Source organism: Lutjanus erythropterus, chromosome 13 (genome assembly GCF_056507025.1).
Source record: "Lutjanus erythropterus isolate fLutEry1 chromosome 13, fLutEry1.hap2, whole genome shotgun sequence".
NCBI lineage: Eukaryota > Metazoa > Chordata > Actinopteri > Lutjaniformes > Lutjanidae > Lutjanus > Lutjanus erythropterus.
In genome coordinates, this window is record NC_139329.1 from 20,523,570 (window position 1) to 20,541,084 (window position 17,515).

Below are 17,515 nucleotides of genomic sequence, written 5' to 3' on the forward strand. Positions count from 1 at the left end.
AGGTAAATTATCATGTTTAAATTACAACAATATTTTAGACAATATGCTTTGAAGTTTCCACAAGCAACACTTTGGAGAAGACGGTGCTCAAAGAGAGATCCATAAAGACATGATCTTCCCAGTTTACTGTAGAAGAACTTGAGTGGCTGGCTCAGAACTTGTCCCCATATGAGAACCCTTTTTGTTTCCTTATAGAACCTTTTATAAAGGTTCGTCCTGGAACCCTTTCAAAGAGTTCTGCCTAGAACTATACTTAAAGAGTTATACCTAAAAACATCTATGAAAGGCTAATGGTTAATATATTTAATTATGCTACTGAGAACCTTTGACATACCCTTGATGAAAGAGTTCTTCAAGGATTTCAACAATCCCTGAAGAGCTCTTTCTTTCATTTGGGGTTTGTTGGATGAAAATGATTCTTCATGGACCCCATCTTCTTATCAAGAACACTTTTTTCAAAAAAAAAAGGTTCTTCTGAAGCAAATGGTTCTGGGTAGAGCCTCAGCCCTTCAGGAAGAACTATTTTACAACCCTTATTTTTAAGAGTGTGCTAGCAGTTTTTGCTCCATAAATTGAAACAAAAACCTGGAGGCAGCATTCTATTGTGTCCATTGTATCCTGAAAATCACCCTCATAAGATTAAAACAATGAAGCTCTGTTTGGTTGACTTGACTTCATTGTCAACATGTTGCTGTTGAACAATACAGTTTACAGTGAGCGTCCAGACTTGCCTCAGGCTGCATAATTATGCGCCTGCTTTTGGTGTAAATTAACTTGAATACAGTCAAGAGACTCGACTCCAGTCTCATGAGCATTAGCCAACACTTTTATTTGTTTCTCTAGTAACCATGGAAATGTTGTGCCAGGCTTGGAAAAAAAAAGCCTGCGAGCAGCACTGCAGGCATGAGACCTTGCTGACACACGCTCAGATACAAATACTACAGAGGGCACTGCTGCTGGAAATTATTTTTCAGCTGCTCTCGCTCCAGCTTCATTCTTATGTATATTTTCCACAAGTAGCTTCAGCTGGCTGCTTCCTGCTGCACAGATGAATGAAACCAGTCACAGAGTATCTACTGTGAATCGTTACACAATTAGATTTGCTATGACTCAATATCACAAGCAAAAAGAACAAGAAATCTACTGTTAATATGTGACATTTGTGGAGAGGCACATGCTAGTGATCACTTTTATGGAAACATAGGATTGCCATAAAAAGGAGAAATATCTAAAAGAAAAGGAAAGTATGTGGAAATAAAAATATAAAATATAAAACAAATAGATGCAGAAATTAGGACACATAGCAAAATATAAAAGAATAATACGCAAGTTCATTTAAATTTGTATTTGTCATTTATTTCTGTTTATACATTTTTCAAAATATATATTTTATTATTTTGCATGTAAATTATTATTATTAGTCTTTCTGTTATTTGATATTTATTTTTCACATCATTAAATTTATCCCTTTATTTTTCCTTATTCTTTTCCTATTTATATTTCCACATTTATTCATTCTCTTACATATTTCTCAAATCTTTTCATATTTTCATTTACTTATTTATTCTTTTATTTCTTTCTCTTTATATAGCCACAACTTTTATTGATGCCGCTTTATATTTGCACATTTATTTTCTCACTCTTTTACAGATTTTCTCTTTTTTATAGCACTCCTGTGACTCCATGCACTTTATACATCCTGGTAAAGATACTGTTGATAGAAAAGCAAACAAATGACCACTGGATTATATTAAATTTTAATGTGCACAGCGTGATATTGTACAGTAAAAGCAAGGAAGGAAAAAATATTTTCTTATAAAAATATCACCTTTAGAGCTTAAAAACACTCAATTCAAAGAACAGGTGCTATGATATTACCATCCCTGTGAGAAGACAGCAGGTAGACTGAAGGTGACGGAGTCAAAGCGAGCTTAATGTCTCAATAAAACATAACCCTCCCCACCCCGCCCCAGAAACCCCACCTAACCATCTCTCCCTTCACCCCTCTGTGGGGTGGGAGGCATCAGTTTGATGCTTGACAGCATCGTGTCCACAGTCAAGAAGCAGGGCAGCAGAAGAAACTAATTAGGGGAAATTTAGACACAAAAGAAGGACAAAACAGGGGTAGGCTGCAAAATTATGACCGGATAACAAATAAAAATGCATCTAAAAATCACACATTCCACCTCACATTGTCCAATTCCAATGCATTAACCTGTGTAAGTACCACAGTGTGTAAGAAAAATCTCCACACAAGCTTGTAACTACACAATCTAAGGGCAGATTGTGCAAAAGTAACTGCTAGTATTCTACTACCTTTGCAAACCAGGAAGGAGATCCTCATGTGCTGCTCACTAACAATACTTACCCATAGATTAGTGCACTGGATTGAGGCCATACAGCCTGTAAAGTCTGCACCCATACAATACACAGAGGATATTAAAACAACAGTATTGAAGTTAACCCCTCAAAGTTCTTCATATTCATAGTGTAGAAAAAGCATTCACTGTGGAACTAATGTGGTGTGCATTTAAAAGCGTTGAGCTTCACTGAAAAAAACTAAATTGGTCAGAAAACCCACATTGGAGTTTTAAAAATAAAATCAAAATTCAAATGCAAACATTCTCTGTCACACACGCGTGAGGATAATGATGACGAAGGTGGAGTAAGACGCTGATGCACAGAGCGAGTGAGCTGAGACGCAGATCATTCCTGCATCGAATAAGGCTGTGTGGCGGGCGTGGCGGTGGCGGACGGCGAGTTGCTGGCAAGGCGACGCAGGTGCATGCAGGAACAAGGGCAGGTTCAGTGTGTCAGACTGCTGGAAAGCCGGTGAAGAGCGGGTGGAGGGGTGGGGATTTGTTTTTGGGGGGGTGGGAGGTCACGGGGGCGCAGAGAGAGGAGTGTTGCTGTGCTGTTTGGCCCGTGTGCTTGTTTTGTTTTTGCTGAGTCAGATAGAAATTGGCAGAGCTCACTCTTTCTCTCTGCTTTGACCCATCCCACCCCCCTCCCTCCACCATCCCACCATCCCGCTTTGCACAACGGCTCCAAAAAACAAACACAAATAAGCGCGAGAGAAGACAGTGATACGCCCTGACATCCCCTCTTCACATGAATCAATCAAAGTGATAAGCGCTCCACAGAAATGGGAAGAATGGAAGGAATTTACATCATGTGGCAAAAACAGAAAACAGATATGGAGCTGGATTGCTTGAAGTTAAGAGAGTAATTAAAAAAAAAAAAACTAGAGAACACAAACAAAACGACAACATAAACCCCGGAGAATGACCCTTTGATTTCCTGTGCCCACCCATTTGGTTACACCAACACTGGAGGGAAAAAACAGCTGATGGAACAAGGCGGGGTCAGGTGCCATGTGACCACGCCCCTTCACTTCCAAAACAACCTCTGCCCAGCTCTGGAAAAGTCTCACCTCTCGTTTTTCCAGAGGTCTATTTTTTCTTCCCTCCATTTGTGGTGGCTCTTGCCCTCCCATGCTCCCTCCCCTCTTTCCGTTTAATCCTCCTCCTCCTCTTTGCGGACGCTAGACCTCCTTGGTCATGCGGATTCGGATGCTGCTGAGGCACTTGCCCATGGCCTCGAAGAGCGGGTCGCAGAAGGTGTGCACACAGATGGAGTAGACACGGCTGACACAGTGGATCTCGATCAGGTAGCTCTTGACGCATGGCACCACGGCCCAGATGTGTATGAAGGACAGGATGGCGAAGAAGATTCCCCAGATCAGCGCCAAAGGAATGCCGACCAGTGCTGTCAGCAGTCGGTAGCACCAGTACTTGGTGACGGTGAAGGTGGTGAAGCTGGCTTTCCACACACCGTCGAAGCTGTAGGTCCCTGCAGGCTCGGCGATCACGTCCTCAAAGTCTACCTGAAGAGGGAGGAAGAGGACGAGTGAGAAAATGCTGGCAAAAAGGCAGCTGCCAGATCTGCAGTCAAATCTAAAGTAAAACTGTTTATTGCAGTCTTTACCAAACTTTTTCTGGGATGCCCCTCTTCTGCAGGGTCTGCCTCCCAGTTTGGGAACCACTTATTTATTATTTATTTAGATCCGTTTTAGTTGTTACCCTGGCAGCAACCAGTGATCCATATGAAAATATATTGTATAACCAACATCTGCCTCTACTTACAGTGCACATAATTACACATTACATTATACATTTCACAACATGTTGAAACCATATCGTTGTACTAAACACAGTAAATTGCATAATCACAATAAACATAATTTATACAAAAGATTTAACCACCATGTCTTCATCAGTATGTAGTTGTAAATAATCTTTCCACATAACTTTAGCAGGACTTGACTGACCTCGGAGCATCATACTAACAATGTCATTTCATTTACCAGGAAAGAGATATAGAGTTGAATTGAACAGTAAAGACTAGTGGCATTATTAATTATTCAATAGAAATGATAAAACCAACCAAAAGGATTCTTTACAACATCAATGGTCTTTTGTGTATTTATACAGTATTAGTAATCAATCTGTTAAATATTAATAAAGCCATTAGTTACAACCTATAACCACTTTATAAATGGGACCTTTTTGGGACAAAGAACCAAACAAATTAAATGGACCAGTGAGAGACACACCCATGATTTAATAAATTAATAAATTAAGAGCGGGAATTTATGTTGTTCAGATAAGTAGCGTGCACACACAGATCTTCAGGACAAAGTTGACTCATCTCATCAACTTTTTCTGGGCACAAAGGTTTCAGCCCAGTGGTCTTCATTAGAGCATGGAGGAAAAACCCACACAATGTTTTTTTTTTAACAATGTGATGTCAATGACCAACAACAAGTGAAATTGTAGTCATTGTCATGTGGTCATGTTAAGAAAAGATGTATATGGGACCTTAGTAACTGAATAACCATGTGACTTGACACGGCTTCCATTTTCCTTGATGCTCTGATGAAGGTAACCAATAAATTGGTGAAATTGAGGTTAGTCAAATTTGTCCTGCAGGTCTGTGTAGATCTGTGCCAAGTATTTACCTTTGGGGATTCGATGTGGAAATATATGACTTTGGTTTCAGCACCATAAGCAAAACACTGGGAAAAACACATCCTTTCAACGATTTAAAGGTCATACAACTGGATTTGTCAGACCATCAGCAGCCATCACACACTAAAAGTGACTTGTACTGTCCAGTCAGCGTACAGAGACACATTCACATTAGACTCATTATGACTTGTCAAATACCTTCATCGACCGCCAACAGTATTTCACAAGAGCTCTGATATGGTGCTAATGAAACCATCACACAAACTTTATAGTCTGAACTTGTTATTTCCACATAAATCTCCCTGATTGTTAGGTAATATGTCAGCTTCCTAAGATGGAGGCTGGGAATCCTGACAACATTAGCTTCTTCCCTCGCAGTGACTGGTACGCAGTCTAACCACCAACAAACAGCCCCGCCCAAAACACTGATCACTCTCTGCACACACTCACACTATCTCTGGCATCCGCTTGCTGAAAAACAATGAGGAGATTTTTGTCTAGATAGATAGATAGAACAGAAGTCCCCCTGAGGATAAATTGGACTAAAATGTACAATCTAAACTTCAGCTATTTTTAAGTTGAAGGATGGTCACAGACGGACCAGATGTAGCCAATAAAACATTGTCACGACTTGGTCTGCTTGGTGGTTTAAAGACACAACGTCACTGTTTGATATCTAAATAATTATCTGGCTAAATCTAGTTCCTAGAAGCTTTTACGTCGGCAGTTATAAACACTGCGTGTGCGGTGCGTCTTTATTAGGAAAAATTCTGTGGTGCACAGGAAGTGATGTGTTTCACATTTCTGGTTTTTGTGGAATAAACAGAGAGAAAACTATACAGTTAGCGTGACCACTGATGGTCACCACGATTAGAAAAACAACAGACTACCTGCAGAATCTCAGTGTTCAGGGTCTCAAACTGCCACTCAAATTTTTAGTATTTTTAGTTGTTTTCTAGTCCTACCCAGAACCATTTGCTGGATAGAAACTCTAGACAGGGTTCTGTGTGGAACCACTACACCATTAAGGGGTTCTCCTTTGGAACCTCTCATAGGGGGCTCATAGGAAACCTTGCACAGATGGTTCTAGGTATAACTCTTCATGTTGGCTTCTAGGTAAAACACTCTGAAAGTAGTTCCAAGTAAAACAATCATAAATACTCTACCAGGAACCAAAAGTTCTCCTATGGGGACGAGCCAAAGAACTCTTTATGGTTCTAGTTAGCCCCTTTATTAACTACTAAGAGAGTACCTGTCAATGCAATTGATTACAACTGAAATAAAAACACAACTGTTTCAAAGAATGTATTTTATGTACATATTTCTGAATGATTGCATGTTGCCATTCACTGATATTCTATGTATGTCTAGAAAAGAATAGCTTGTTTACCAATATTCCTCTATCAGCAAATACTGACAAACAGAACTGACAATGCTTAGCAATTTTCATCAGGGGTAGTAAAGACCAATTCGAAGCATTTAAGATTGTGGTTTCTTGCAGGACTTGAACTTGAAGTAAAGTTCATCAACAGAAAATCCAAAGAGGAAGACGTGTCTGTACCACCCACAGTGTTTGATTGACGAGTGATTTGTAGTTCCCCTCCTCCACCTTCCATTAAGGTGAACAAGAACTTCTTTTTACTGTAAGCAAGTCCATCAGGCCACTAAATGAGATAATCCCTGCAAGTGTCCGTGACCTGACCTAAGGAAGGGAGGGAAAAGTGTCAACCGGTACACTGTAAACACAATGTGCACTCTCCCCCTGTCTCTCATCCTCTGCACAGGCTTCTGAGCACAGAGTCAATATTTATCTTACAGTTACTTGGAGACTGTCTCGTCTAACAGAACAGTCCAGCTACTGAGCTCTAATGGCTTCAATATCAATAAGTCACTTAGATATTATCCAGTGTCACACTGACAGTGAAATGGAAAAGTGAAGTGTTTCATTCCTAAGTGAGATACTATCCATTGTTTGGAGAACGTGATGCCCACTTACACAAGTTGACTGTTGGTATCACAGCACATTTCACTCTTACCATTTTAGAGCTATGGAAAAGAACTTGATCTGTTAACTGATGCACTTATTTTCCAGATAAATTTGACACCAATAGGAAAATGGAATCAAATTCTATTTTGTAATTATTATTATTACTATTACTATTATTACTATTTTTATATCCATGTTGAATAGAGATATTTATCAAAATGCAAATGCAAAAACATTTATTTGCATTCTTGCACAGCACAGCACAGCAACATGCAGGGAAGTAAATGGTATGATTGTTCTCTGGATCAGGAGTGCTGTATCGTCCTAATCACTGATTTATCTAAAGCATTTGACACAGTGGATTATACTATTATGTCTGTAACTGGTTTCATGGTTATCTTACTGTTGCTAACTGTCATCAGTCTGGTTTCCTCGACGTTACAAACGGGGTGCCTCAGGGATAAATGTTAGGTCCCATCCTGTTCACATTATATATAAATGACCTGGCCTCTTTGATTAACAACAGCTCTATTTACCATTATGCTGATGACAAAGTTATTTACTCGTTAGTTCCCCTATACTGACAAAGCTTTGTTTAATTTAGAGTTAGACTCATCATTGGATCCCAAATGATAAATTTTATAAAATGTTCCCATGTTTTATGTCCCATGCTATAAGCGTTGGGGAAATGGCTTTCTTTTTTAGTAATAAACAGTGCTATGAATTCTCCTGTTTCTCTTGTTCTTACGTTGCACTTGTATACTTGCATTGTATGATGTTTTTTAACTAATTAACATAGTGTGCCTAAATTGCTTAATCAGTAAAAAAATGTGTATTGTGAAAAGGGCACATTTTGGTTATGGGAAGTAGGATCCAGCAGCCAGTTAGCTTAGCTTACAGTAGCATAAAGACTGGAAACAAGGGAAGACAGCTAGCTTGGCTCTGTTTGATGTCTAACATACAGATATGAAAGAGATAACAATCTTATGACCTAACATGGCAAGGAAGCGAATAAGCGCATTATGCAAAAGGTAACGTTTTTCCATTAATGGAGCACTATGTAGGATTTAGTACCATCAACTGGTGATGTTGCAGATTGCAACAAACTAAGTACTGTTCACCTCACCCTCCCCTGTGTAGGAGAAATTACGGTTGCTGCGAATCTAGTGAAAAGCCCTCTCTAGAGCCAGTGTTTGGTTTGTCCATTCTGGGCTGTTATAAAAACATAGCTGTGCAACACGGTGGTATCTGTGAAAGAGGACCCACTGCCTCTGCAGATATAAAAAAAATCTTATTTTCAACTGATTATACACTAATGAAAACACATTATATTGAATTCCTGCCACATTCTGCTGATAGAGCTCCTTAAATCTGACACAATGAAACTACATGAAGAAAACTGCAAGGGTAGAGACTAGAATCTAGAATACTCTAGAAAACTTAAATCAAACAATGAAGTTCATTATTCAAAATCTTTAAAATATAGTGAATGCAGACTATAAAACATTCTTAGGCTTTGACTTCATGCTGTTATTCATTATGTAAGAACAAATGCCATGTTTTCCCAATCCTGGATGTGATATTTTGGAACAGAGATCTTTAAATATGCAAACAGTGTTACTTTTTATGCTTTGAAACAGCAGCCTGTAGGTCCAATTCTTCTGCTCCAAGCGGCAACATAAAGCCTCTCACACGGCACCAACTGCCGAAGCTCAGTGCAGCCTTATAATATAAATCTGACTGCAGCCACAAAACCAGCGCGGCGTCCATTTAATTTTTCCACAGCTACAAATTTTAAAGTGGACCCACTCTGCTCCAGTTTCCAGAACTTTGATTGAGAATAAATGAGGGCCTTCTGCAGAGAGGCACAAACACAACCACAGCAGGACGGTAGAGAGTTTAGACTTTATATAGAGAAGCTGTTTTTCTCTTTCCACGGTTTTAGTTTTCTAAATACTGCTCTGTACGCAACATTATGACAAAATCATCCTCGTTACCTGAGGTTTGGCATTTTAATATGTTGTATAGAAAAAACTCCTCAGATTTAACAGTGTCAGAAAGAGTTTGATTTCTTGCTACTTAAATTTTATTTTACTACTTTTAATTTGGATTTTGGGAAGAAAGGGACGAATATCAAACAGAAATCTTTATTAAATTCAATGTTGCGTGAAGATTTTTTCTCCAAAAGAAACAGGTATCTACTGTTTGAAAAAATATGACAGAAAATTGTCACCACCAAGAATTTTTGATCAAAATACACTGGAAAAAAAAGAGAATTGTTCGTGTTAAATTAAAATATAAAACAAAAAATAAAGCCCAACTTAAGGTGGCAATGCACAAATGGATTAAGTTTTTCAAAAAGTTAACCAGTTAGATGAACACAATTGCTTTAAGTCAAATGTTTCAAATCAACAGTTAAATTTAAAGTTCAAATTTATTTACAGTAACCTTAGTGTGTAATTTTATGAATGAATAAATGAATGTATGGATGAATGGATGGATGCAAACATTAGCCTGACTTCATCTTAGCCCGACTTGACAATAGCTGGTGTGGATCAGTGAGCTTACAAAAACACATTTTAACCAATTCAGGTGGACCATTTTATATCTGACATATTACATTCTTTTGATCACAAAATATAATTTTGTCTTGCATTGGATGCATTTCAAAGTCACCAAGAGAAAATGGTGTCCCTACTGCAGGAGGGAAAACCTGGAAAAAACGTGGGTGTCATGACATCAGATGCACAATACTAAGAAAAACATGTGACAAGTGACAGGCTTTTACTGAAATACTGTAATAATGTATTGTGTAATTTTAAGTTGTTACACTCCACAAAAGTTGACTGCCATCACTAAAGCACACTTTTTACACTTTTTACAGTGTAAGGATGTTTTTGAAGAAGAAGGTCACAGAAGACGAAGAGTTTCTAATTCCTCAGTTATTGAAAAAAGACATTCAATAATGATTGAATGAATTTTATACATATACATATACATATATATATATATATATATATATATATATATATATATATATATATATATATATATGTATATATGTATATGTATATATATAACGCAGCTCTCAACATGACAACTTTGTGTACTTTTACGGCAGCAGCCAAAGTTTCTTGGTCAAAGCATGAACCTCTGCCATCCAATCAGAGGGTTGATATGAAACAATGGAGTCTCAGGGTCAGCATGTGACCAGTCGCCAAGGCAACTGTATTATTGAGTAAATAAGGCGATGTGCTATTTCCAGAGCTCTATCTTCAGGCTGTCAACTATGCTTGAATAGACAAAGTGGGCCTCTGGAGGAGAAGGTCAGTGTACAGCAACATTAATGGACTCTTTTGTTGGTTTGAGGGTTTTGGTAGACAGGGGAAATGTTTGGTTTGCTTCAGGAGAGAGATTAGGATGATTGGCATCAGGCTCATTTCACTCATCAAAAAAATGAGTTTTGCCATACGTCCCCTAACATTATATAAGTTACAGTGCATCAGCATTTTGCATTAGTAGTGCAAGTGATGAGACGACTGTTCTAACCTAGTTTGTTTCATTTCATTTGTTAATGCTTTACATGGATTTTAGGTTAATATAACTCATACTAAGGGACCAGTGTGTAGGATTTAGAGGCATCTAGAGGTGAACTTGCAGATTGCAAACACCCAGGAGTGCCAGATCTAGAGCTAGTGTCTGGATTCTCTGTTCTGGACAACTGTAGAAACTTGGTGGTGTGCTAAAGTGATGTCTGTGGAAGAGGATGTGTGTGTTTTGTAGATAAAAAATACTTTTTTCAGGTGGTGATATACTAATGAAAACAAACTTATGATGAATATTATGTTCCATATCTATTATAGCCCGTTATTAAATGACCAGGAATCTTACATACTGGACCATTAAGACAAATTAATTAATTAATTGAACCCTTAGCTGAATTTTTCATCTATGCATTCTGCAGATTCCAATGTATTTCCATGTTACAAAAACAACTTCAGTTGAATCCTCCTGTAAATATATATTCTAATTCTCACTTGCCAAATATCTAATTAAGTTTGAATAAGTCTGCCACAAAAAAAATCTTTCTTTGAAGCTTTTTCGTGTTGCAGTTCCTCTTTTGCATATATTTTTGTGACATATCCACAGTTTTGTTATATTTGCATGACATTTGGAAGAAAACAAATCCCACTGCACCGAGTTTCGCGTCACAGGAGCCTGTAATCATTTAGTTGTGATAAAAGCACAGAAACTGGAGGTCTGTGATTTTTAACAAAACAATAAAAAATCCATCTCTGATGTTCAGATAAACTTCCCAGAGTGAGCTGGTAACATTTGGTAGAGAGCCAACCAATCAGAGGCTTTGCAGTCCCAGAGGGAGTGTTTCATTCCTTTCGATTTGACCTGCAGGACTTTGGATCTGCTGCTGGAGTTCAAACTTCTCACAACTCCCTCTCAAAAATTGTCTCCAGTGGGGGCATTTTTACTCTGCTGAGCCCTCCTCTCTGCTATATAAAGACCCACAAACTCTCCAGAGGCTAAAACTCTCTTCACTGGGCAAACTCCACATGCATGACAGTAATGGAACTTGTTTGATGTGGCCAGGTGATTGAGGCCAGCTGCAGCAGCTACAGGAGAACAACGTGTAGTCCTTTGATTACAAGAATGCAGTGAGTGTGCGTGCATGTACACTACGTACAGCATGTCTGCATGCACAGTACACACATTTACGTGTGAGTGCTGTATGTGGGGTGTGTGTGGTCACGGTGGATTGCAGAATGAGGCTTGCTGGAAGGGATTCCCTGCCTGTGCTTTTCATTGGGGTGCACCAAACACACGCTTCCACTTGGCAGAACTGTTTCAATGACCTCAAAGCACCTCAGAGCCGCTGTATACAGAGCACACTGTAAAAACTACAGGCTCATAAGAGTTTAGTCTGACATCCAGTGGGAGGAAGAGAGCATCTTTGGGATCCTCACGATAGAAAATATTTAGCATTTCTCTTCAGGAGTTAGAGGATCCTTGAAATATTGCTGGAGTTTAAGTCTGTGCAAAGTGTTTAAGAAGAGAATAATAGCACAATGTAAAAATACTCTATTTAGCAATTGCACTTGTAAAAATGAGCATTGCCGTCCAAAGAGCGAGTCGGAGCCATACACTGTATATTAAATAGATTTAAATCCTATTTTACATTCAATCTATGGTCCAACTTAGATGTTTCCCCCCACCATTTATACGGTCCAGCAGGCTGCAGGAACAGTGCAGGAACACAAGACACATGCAACATCGTAAACTGACAATAGCAAGTGACGGTGGATCCTAAACTGTAAGCTATAACTGTCACTTTCTTTTAATGTTATATTAAGTCCGCTATCCTGAAAAAAGCCAACTGCCCTGAAAAGACACACTCTCTGTGTTAAATGACTGCCTGCCACTTTGCTGGCCAGACTCCAATAACATTTTGCTCACTTTAACTGTTATAAACATCTACTCTTTTTTCAAGATTGCTAATGATTTCTTATGACTCATAAACACTTACTCATGTGGCGAAGATTCAACATGAATTTGAACTCTAATTAACATGAAATGGGCAAAAAACAAACAAACAAACAAACAAACAAACAAACAAACAAAACAGTTATTCCGGCCCATAATAAGCTGTAGCGTAGAGGTCAGTATTTCAACTCAACATGTTTCCTTGGTCTCTGATGACATATTGTGGTATTGTGGTATGACGTATTGTGGCTGCATTCAAAATTTTATGTCAAAATATCTTCGGAAAGATGTATCAAAGGTTGAAGTGTGAGCTGAGTTGAGAGCAGGATGACCCCTTCCAGTTTTATATTTTATCACTGATAACATTGGGTTATCATTCATGATGCACTATGATCAGAGCATTTAAATCATAGTGTCTCAAAGTGTGGCCCCTGGTCCAGTGGCAGCCCTCAGAAGCATTTTGCGCGACCCTCGGACATAACTTGACATGGCTTTCACTTTCAATAGCCTACGTTTACTACACTGCAAACAAGTGTCAGCCACTTAAGTAAAGACAAAAATTTTAATCAGTTACGCATAACTGCAGCTGTCAAATAAATTCTGCCTTTGGAGTAGATGTATAACGTAATATAGTATTCAAATACTCAAAATTGTTCTTATGTACAGTATACTTCAGTGAATGCATTTATTTACTTTCCAATGCTGGTCTCAGTTCCTCACAACAGTTTTAGTTTTTTTTACAGTGTACGCACATGTGATTTCAGATAATTTCACCAGTCTGTTGAGTTGATTGGAGAGGGGCGGGACAATCACAGAGCTGCAGTCTATTCTGAGCCTGGAAGGAGAGTCTGACTCACTGTCACAGTGGAGGAGAGTTGGGAGGGGGAGAAAGTAGAGAGTGGTGGAAGAAATGCAGAAACCAGGAAAAGTAGAGATTGTAGTTCATTTTTTTATAGAGCGCCCCCAAAGACTTTAACAAGTTGAAATGAAAATGTCTTTGCTTCTTTTCACAGAGAAGAGCTCACTTTGGTGAAACTGTTCATGTGGCAGAACTGGAGGAAGGATAAAGCTTATGTCCGCTGGTCATAAGACATGCTCTGTTTAGCACTTTTTTTCATACTCCAATACACCAAATCTTGCAAATTCATTTCATTCATCACATGTGAAACACATTTCCCATACTGCTCACATGTGAAGCTGCATGTCCCATGGAAAAAGGTTACATATTGACACATTTTCAGACAATTCAGAGTCACATGTGATAAATTCACATCATAAGAACATGTGATTTGCAGATGTTTAACATGTGACAAAATAACATTTTACATGTGATGAAAACTCACACATCACATATATGAAATATGAATCTCACATGTGCTTTTCTTCTCATTCTGAACATTTCTCACTTTAAGTGTCATTAAAAGCTCATTATTTTATGTCACATATGTATCTACATCACTATTTCAATGTATACTGACTCTGTTTATGCATTAACTTTGGCATTTTGGATCAAAACAGCATGTCTCATTCAGGAGAATTTTATTACTACCATTGAGCTGAAATAATAATGAATCGATTATTGAATTAATTGGCAACTGTACTGACAATAGATTAATTGGTTTGAGTAACTTTTCACCATTTTCTGACATATTATAGACCAGACAACTTGTTGATTAATCGAGAAAATAATCAACAGATTAATCGACAATGAAAATCGTTGTTAGTTGCAGCCATATACTAGGATTACTACTACAAAAGATCAATTAAATCACACTGTTGGTTATCATTTGGAAGCAGACGGCAGCCAATAAAAAGCAACACATGGGTATTTGCTCCTCTGACGCAGCTATGGGGATGGGGGGGGACTAGAACGGGAGGAAAGCAGGGAGGAGAGACTGGGAGTGGTGAGGGATATCCCCTCAGTCTAACCAGCTCCTTGGGTGTTTCCCTGTTTTAACAAGGCAGAGTTCAGGCATTTCAAAGAGCTGACCCCTGCTGTCTCACGCAGCGAGCCGTTTGACCCCTCTGCCCCAGCTGGAGAGGAGGACGGCCGGGCTCAGGCAGCTGCTGCTACCCTGCAGCAAACGCGTCAGGTGGCTTCCAGCGCGCCACTCCTCTGCTGCTACAACCTCTGTCCCTCCTCACTCCTTTAAACAAAATAAACGCTCACTATTTACGCGGTCAGGCTTGCATGGAAAGAATTCTACTTTCCCAACAGCAAGGCGTGTGCAACAAGGACTGTGGGAAACGTATGTTCCAACAACAGGAAATTCGTAATGTTTCCTCTGTTGGAGCAGGGATGTTCAAGATTTCAAGTCCGCGGCTTGTGCGGACGCGCAGATATTTACACAAGTGGATAGCGTGGCATTGTATCGCCTCGATGAGCGTTAATACCTCAGCAAAGCTTCTTCCTAATAGGGGAAAGTCACTGAGGGGGAACACTGCTGGAGCCACAGCGCGCAAAAGAGCTGCTGTGCGCCCCTGACGCGCACATCTGCACCAGTTTGACAGCTCATACACTTCTGCACACTTTCCCACAGTTTATCTAAATTTACAGTAATTGTCAGTCGGCTCCACTGAGCAGGATCAAAGTGCCAAGTCTGCAAAAGGTATTCCAGTGAAATTGTGGTTTAAGTGGCCAAGCAAATAAAGAGAAAACCTGAATGAAAAATCTCCAAAGTTACCAGCCCTCTAGGTTTGACTCACCTTGACAACATCGTCGTTTATGCGCTTCGGGTCCCGGTTGACCAGGTCGATCTCCTTGGTGTGGACATCCTCCATCGTCTTCTCGTTCAGACTTTCGTTGTCCATGTCTTTGTTGTTAGGTTTGTATATGTTCCCTTGTTTTCGGATGAACGGCGAATGCACAAACTCCTGTCAGGACCCGGAGGAGGCAGAGAAAGAAGAGAAGAGAGTGAAGACGAGGAGGAGGAGGAGGGAGAGTGTGCAGTCAGCGCGCTGAGAGGGAGAGAGACTGGAGCTGCGAATTACCAGCCTGCCCCACAAACAGGGATGGGTTTAAATGAATAGAAAGTGAAGCACCACACCCCTCCATCCAGCCGCAAGGGGTCCTCACCACCGCGACAGAAACCTAATACCCTGACCTGAAGCAAAGTTGATTCAACATGGATCTGTGAGCATGGCATCAGTTTTAGGAAATGCGTAAAAGCGCACATTCCAACCATTTAAATAACTGTCCCTTAGGTTTTTCTATTATCATATATTATACATCATACATACATATTTAAGATATTCTTGAAGAAACAGGGCTCATCAACTATATTTATAATGTTACTTTTCAAATTATGGACACTTTTAAGTAAAGAATGTAAAAACACGTTTGACTTCCGTGTCCATCACTTAAAAACTGTGCGTAAAGATCCCTTTGGTGCCGACAAGGAGTATTTCAAGCAAATTCTCCTTTATACTCACAACCACAGGGCTTCATTTAAGCATGAGCATGTTTTATAGGTGAATACGGTTGTGGCGTCGCTGTCCTTTGCGCTTTTACGCACGAAAACATGTAAAACTATGATGCGTAAAAGCAATAATCGGCGGTTCTGTTTGTAATAAAGGCTTTAGCAGGTAGAAATCTCACACCCACATACTAATGCATACTCAGTGGTCCTTGACATTCCCTCAGCGTGTGTGGGAGAAACGTTCATGACTAAGTGCCAGAAAAAAATGATAACGACTTGCACATAGCGCTCTGGAGTTGGAAAAACATCCAAATTTCTTTCATGAGTGCAAATTACCAACGAGAATAATCAGTTACTCTATGTAGAAAACTCCCTGTCAGCTAAAAAACAGACCACAAACAGCGCCAGCTGAACATGAGAGCCATACTGTACCTCCTCTGTTTCGCCGTCCCTCAGTCCTCCTGTCATGCTGTCCTCAAGTTTGAAAAGATTAGCGCGATGAAAACAGACAAGAAGACAATATAGGAAGCCGAGTGGGAGGCGTGGAGACAAACTGAGAGGACCGGGGCTCCTCTCGGGGACCTATATGGTGAGCTAATTCCTGCCCTTTGCGTGGACGTGACTCGAATTAAATGCCAGAGCTGCAGGGGGAAACCTCCGGTGGTATTTCCTCGGATCCCGTAGCGCGCGTCTTCGCAGCCCGGGAGTCACCTGTGAGCGGAGACAGGGGAGCCACCGTGTAACCTGCCCGGCAGGAGGAGAAACTGACGTGATCTCAAGCTAAAGGGGTGTTGTAACCGGCGTGGAATTACTTTATTTGGGGATCAAGGCAGGGTATAATAAGCTTTTTGTTCAGGGAGATGTGGGCGTTAATTGGGAATGGCAAGGTGTGGATATTTGCCATACCTTAGCCTAAGGGGGGACCAATTCCAGTGGTTATGGAACATGTGTGTTTGTAGAAGAGAGTACGAGGTGAAGAGATACAGAAGAGAGCAAGAAAATATACTACAAATAAGAAAGAATTGTGTAAACAAGAAAATTAAAGGAGTTTTCAGTAATCATTCAGCTATTTGAGCAAATAAAGAACCCTACCTGTCATCACTTGCTTCATCAACACAAAGAAAATAAGTTTAAATCCATATTTACAGCTTTGGTGAACCCAAAATCTGGTGAATTAACACTCCAGCTGTTGTTCTCAGCCTTAAAAGCTTGAAAAGCCAGGCTGGTCACTCTGGTTTGTTTACATTCTTGTATCAGCTCACCTTGGAGGGACACTTGCTGGCACACTCAGCTGTTTTCAGCCAGTGGAAATGATTGGAGCAGCTTCTGGGGTGTGTCTGATGGGAGTAGCACTAAAATTAACCAGCTGACACTCAATTATAGGTTGTTTTCACACAATTCTTTTAGAGTAATAATGTGGCTTATAGAGCAACATGCACACAGAAGTTGTGTATTTTTTTGTTTAACAGCTTTGGGTTGACCTGTGGTAACTAAAGCAGTATTGATGATGAGTTTATGAGTTGTAACAAATGGTTTTAATGACTGTTAATTAATACTTCACTAATGCTGTATAATAGATCAGT

At 39.7% G+C, this 17,515-nt stretch overlaps 1 protein-coding gene across 1 annotated transcript; it reads right to left on the minus strand.

Annotated features, from left to right (window-relative positions):
* Positions 1–1,745: 1,745 nt before the first annotated feature.
* On the minus strand, positions 1,746–16,731 carry cav1 (caveolin 1). The gene is made up of 3 exons (XM_084734269.1): positions 16,365–16,731; positions 15,220–15,387; positions 1,746–3,886 (listed from the first exon to the last, which is right to left on the minus strand). The coding sequence occupies exons 1-3, from the start codon at positions 16,398–16,400 to the stop codon at positions 3,545–3,547; spliced, it is 546 nt and encodes a 181-aa protein (XP_084590395.1). The 5' UTR covers positions 16,401–16,731; the 3' UTR covers positions 1,746–3,544.
* Between the last annotated feature and the right edge of the window lie 784 nt (positions 16,732–17,515).